At 51.1% G+C, this 3,653-nt stretch overlaps 1 protein-coding gene across 1 annotated transcript; it reads left to right on the top strand.

Moving 5' to 3' along the window:
- The first annotated feature begins 969 nt into the window (after positions 1–969).
- On the top strand, positions 970–3,118 carry LOC123395518 (dof zinc finger protein DOF5.1-like). Its single transcript, XM_045090518.1, has 2 exons — positions 970–1,469; positions 1,757–3,118. The coding sequence occupies exons 1-2, from the start codon at positions 1,419–1,421 to the stop codon at positions 2,741–2,743; spliced, it is 1,038 nt and encodes a 345-aa protein (XP_044946453.1). The 5' UTR covers positions 970–1,418; the 3' UTR covers positions 2,744–3,118.
- The last annotated feature ends 535 nt before the right edge of the window (positions 3,119–3,653 follow it).

The raw sequence follows: 3,653 nt of genomic DNA, 5'->3' as shown, positions 1-3,653 counted from the left end.
TAGGATTAAGAGCATCTACCGCGAGAACCATACTTCCACCCTAAAGGTCTGAAACGCCCGTTCAGTCAATGTTTAATTAAAAAAAGTTGACTCAACCAAACCCCTCATTTGGTCCCTATACGCCGGACTGACCAACACCCTTCAAATCGGAATAAATATAGAGACGATATTAGGACGCCCGAACGACCGGACACTCGCTCCATTCAATAGCGGTCTCATCTGCAGCCACCCGAAAAGGAGATGTTCTTTCTCTTCGACCCAAATTTTAGCCCCACCTCACCGTGCCAGCTCGACGCCGACCAGCCCGCGCCGTCGGATAGGAACAAACTTCTCTATTAATTACGTAGGTGGATCAATTCTCATTGTATCAAATTCATCCCATTCATGTACATTGATACCCTACTGGGTCAATACGGATACAGACATGATGATCATCATGCACGTCTTTACATGTATCTGATATTTTAAATTACGATATGTGATTGTAAATATTTTTCTAAGACATGTCTAAACAATGTTTTTGACAGATCCTTAAACATTTGAGTAGTCGGATTTGCTAATCCGGTTATAGATGATCTTAGGAATACATGCCAACTTCCTGTAACTAGGCGAATCGAAGAGGCCCCAAGTAGTTGTGCATTGTGATACCATCTTGATTCTCTAGAGTGATTGCATTAAGCATCTTATCTGCACTCTAAATTAAGTAATCCAAACCCATGATTAAAGCGGCACACCATGGTCACGTCAAACCAAACCTGTCCCGTCTCACCAACATGCATATACCCATGTGCACAGTACAAACATCCGTACAATCCCACAGGCGAATCTGATTCTACCAGCAGCTCGGAATACATGTGGGGCCCACACTTAGCTAGCAAACACCAGGCCAAGAAGGCCGGCGGGCAGCTTTGATCAGCTCTTCTTTTCTGGCCTCCGGGGGTGTATAAATACATGGCGCAAGCATGAAGAGGGACCTTCAATTCACTCTCATCGGTCTCACACAGTACACATCATCTCCTCCCCTCCCCCTCCATTGCTGTGCAGGATGTTTCCTTAGCATGGCATCTCTCCTCTGGCACTAAGCTAGCTTGCTCCTACTGTTAGGGTTTGGCCAATCACCTTTAGTTGCCACCCCCTCTCATGACCCATGACATCCATCCCCACTAGCTATAGCTGAGCTTGGTGTCACTCTCTCTTTAGATCTCTGTCTGGTTTGCAGAGTTTCCGGGTACTGGCTCATTCTCCCTTAGCTGCTAAGAAAGGCCACATAAATTATAAAGGGAGAGCACTTGCAAGGGGAGCAAAAGGTGTGGTTTGGTTTTGCCCCTCCTCTCTTCTTCTTTCACTCGTCTTCTCAGCTTCAAACTCTCTCACAAAGTAGAGAGGAACAAGGGGATAACTCCTCATCACATCTCACCATGGTTTTCTCCTCCTTCCCGATCTTCCTCGACCCTCCAAGTTGGAACCAGGTAATTATCTAGCTGGTCCTCTCTCTCTCTTCTTCAACGAATTTGTTTCAACGCACCCACGTACATCAGCACAATCAATTGAATTGGATCATTTCACTAGCTAGTTGTTTTCCTCCCTGATCCGTGCTTATTGATTGATTTAAAGTTTTCTTATTTGATCACACTTTTGCGGGCTTGCTTTTAAGAACGTTATGACATCATTCTAAGCATGTTCTTGAATATACCATGCTTTAAAGTTAATTCGGTCATAAATAATGTATCCGGCGGCCTCTAATTCGATCGTGCAGATGCAGCAGCAGCAGCCTCTTCAGTGTTTCATGGGAGGAGGTGGCGGCAGCGAACACCAGCACCACCAGCTGATCCCTCCGTCGTCCGGCCAGCTGGCGCCGCTGCCGGACGTGCCCGGCAACACTGCGGCAAGCGCGCCAGCGGTAGCCGGATCAGCTTCGGCCTCGCTGCAGCTGGTTGTGTCGGGACAGCAGGGTAACCCGGGTGAGCAGCCACCGCGTCCGTCAGTGTCGATGACGGAGCGCGCCCGGATGGCCCGCGTGCCGCTGCCGGAGCCCGGCACGCTCCGGTGCCCGCGCTGCGACTCGGCCAACACCAAGTTTTGCTACTTCAATAACTACTCGCTCTCGCAGCCGCGCCACTTCTGCAAGGCGTGCCGCCGCTACTGGACGCGGGGCGGCGCGCTCCGCAACGTCCCCGTCGGCGGCGGTTGCCGCCGCAACACCAAGCGCTCCAGCAAGAAGTCATCGCGCCAGGGCCAGGGCCAGGGCGGTGGCGGTGCCGTCACAGCCGCCACGTCGTCCTCTTCCACCACCTCCACCTCGACCACCACGAGCGCCGCCGCGGCGACCGCGGCCGACGTCATCGCCAGCATGCAGGCGCTGCCGCACCACCTAGGCGGCCTCCCCGCGGCAGCTGCACTGGAGGCGTCTCTGGAGGGGTACCACAGCCACAGCCATCACCAACACCACAACCTGCCGTTCCTGCCGCCGCAGTTCCTGCAGCAAGGGCTGCACGGGTACCACTTCGCCGACGGCGACATCGGCTCACAGCTGGCCGACGGGTTCCCGAGAGGCGTTGCATCGGGGCTGCTCGCGCAGCTGGCGTCGATCAAGATGGAGGAGCACGGCGCGGGCGCCGGCGGCGCTGGAGGCGGCTTTGTCGGAGCGCACGAGCAGTACTGGCCCGGGAGCGGTGGCGGTGGCGGGTGGCCGACGGAGTTCTTGTCCGGCTTCAGCTCTTCCTCGTCGGGGAATGTGATGTGATCGTCAGGGAATGAGAGCTGTGACCGTAGGGGATGCATTGGGTTATGCATGCATGAAGGTGTGGATGTCACTGATGAATTACGTCTCCCCGCCTTAGTTTTAATTTAGGGTTATGTTGTATGGTCTCGCGCGCGTTCTTCAATTAGGGTGGTGATGTTGGTTTTAACATGCATGCTTTTTCTTCATATTTTAATCTTGGGCTATAATTAGTTAAATGGTGTGTGTTCCTGCCTACTTGTTAGATCGGTGTAGTAGGGAGATTACTGTGTTCAAGTGTTGTAAACTTCATGCAAGGAGGGTGATATGAGATGTACTGTGTTAAGTTACTTAACAATACTATGTTTAATTATATGAGGAACTTGCTTGGTATGAAAATCCATGGCTTTGTATCTTTGCGCCATCTTCTTCGAATTCGAATGTGTGGGGCCGGTCAATTGCCTTTTTTTTGGTATGGTACGATCATAAAAAGTCGTTAATAGCCTAGTGTTGCTAATGTATATTGATCGGTGGAGTTAACTTGTTTGTATGCTACCGTGTTTACGTTGAAAATGCAATACATTGTAGATTATTTATCAATATTGCTTGTTGTTAACTTGTTGCTGCTGGGAGAGGCCATTGCTTGTTTTACCTTTGATCGTCATGGACTGCTAGGTTGATGTGTTCTGTTTGGAATGAGCCCCAATTGCATTGCTAAATTACAAGGCTATGCCATATTTGATGGAGCTAAGGGCATCTCTAACACCGACTCTCAAAATGCCCGTTCGGCCCACGCGATCGAGACGTATTGTGCCATCCAACGCGGTTTACCAGTTCGCTCGGCGATTTCGGCCCACGCGGTCCAGACGTATTGTGTCATCCAACGCGGTTTATTCGCTCGGCGATTCGAACGCACTTTATCCCGCAAAGTAAA

This window comes from Hordeum vulgare, chromosome 5H, assembly GCF_904849725.1.
Source record: "Hordeum vulgare subsp. vulgare chromosome 5H, MorexV3_pseudomolecules_assembly, whole genome shotgun sequence".
In the NCBI taxonomy this organism is placed as follows: domain Eukaryota; kingdom Viridiplantae; phylum Streptophyta; class Magnoliopsida; order Poales; family Poaceae; genus Hordeum; species Hordeum vulgare.
Note: the sequence above shows the minus strand (reverse complement) of the source record. Positions and strands in the feature narration are given on the sequence as shown.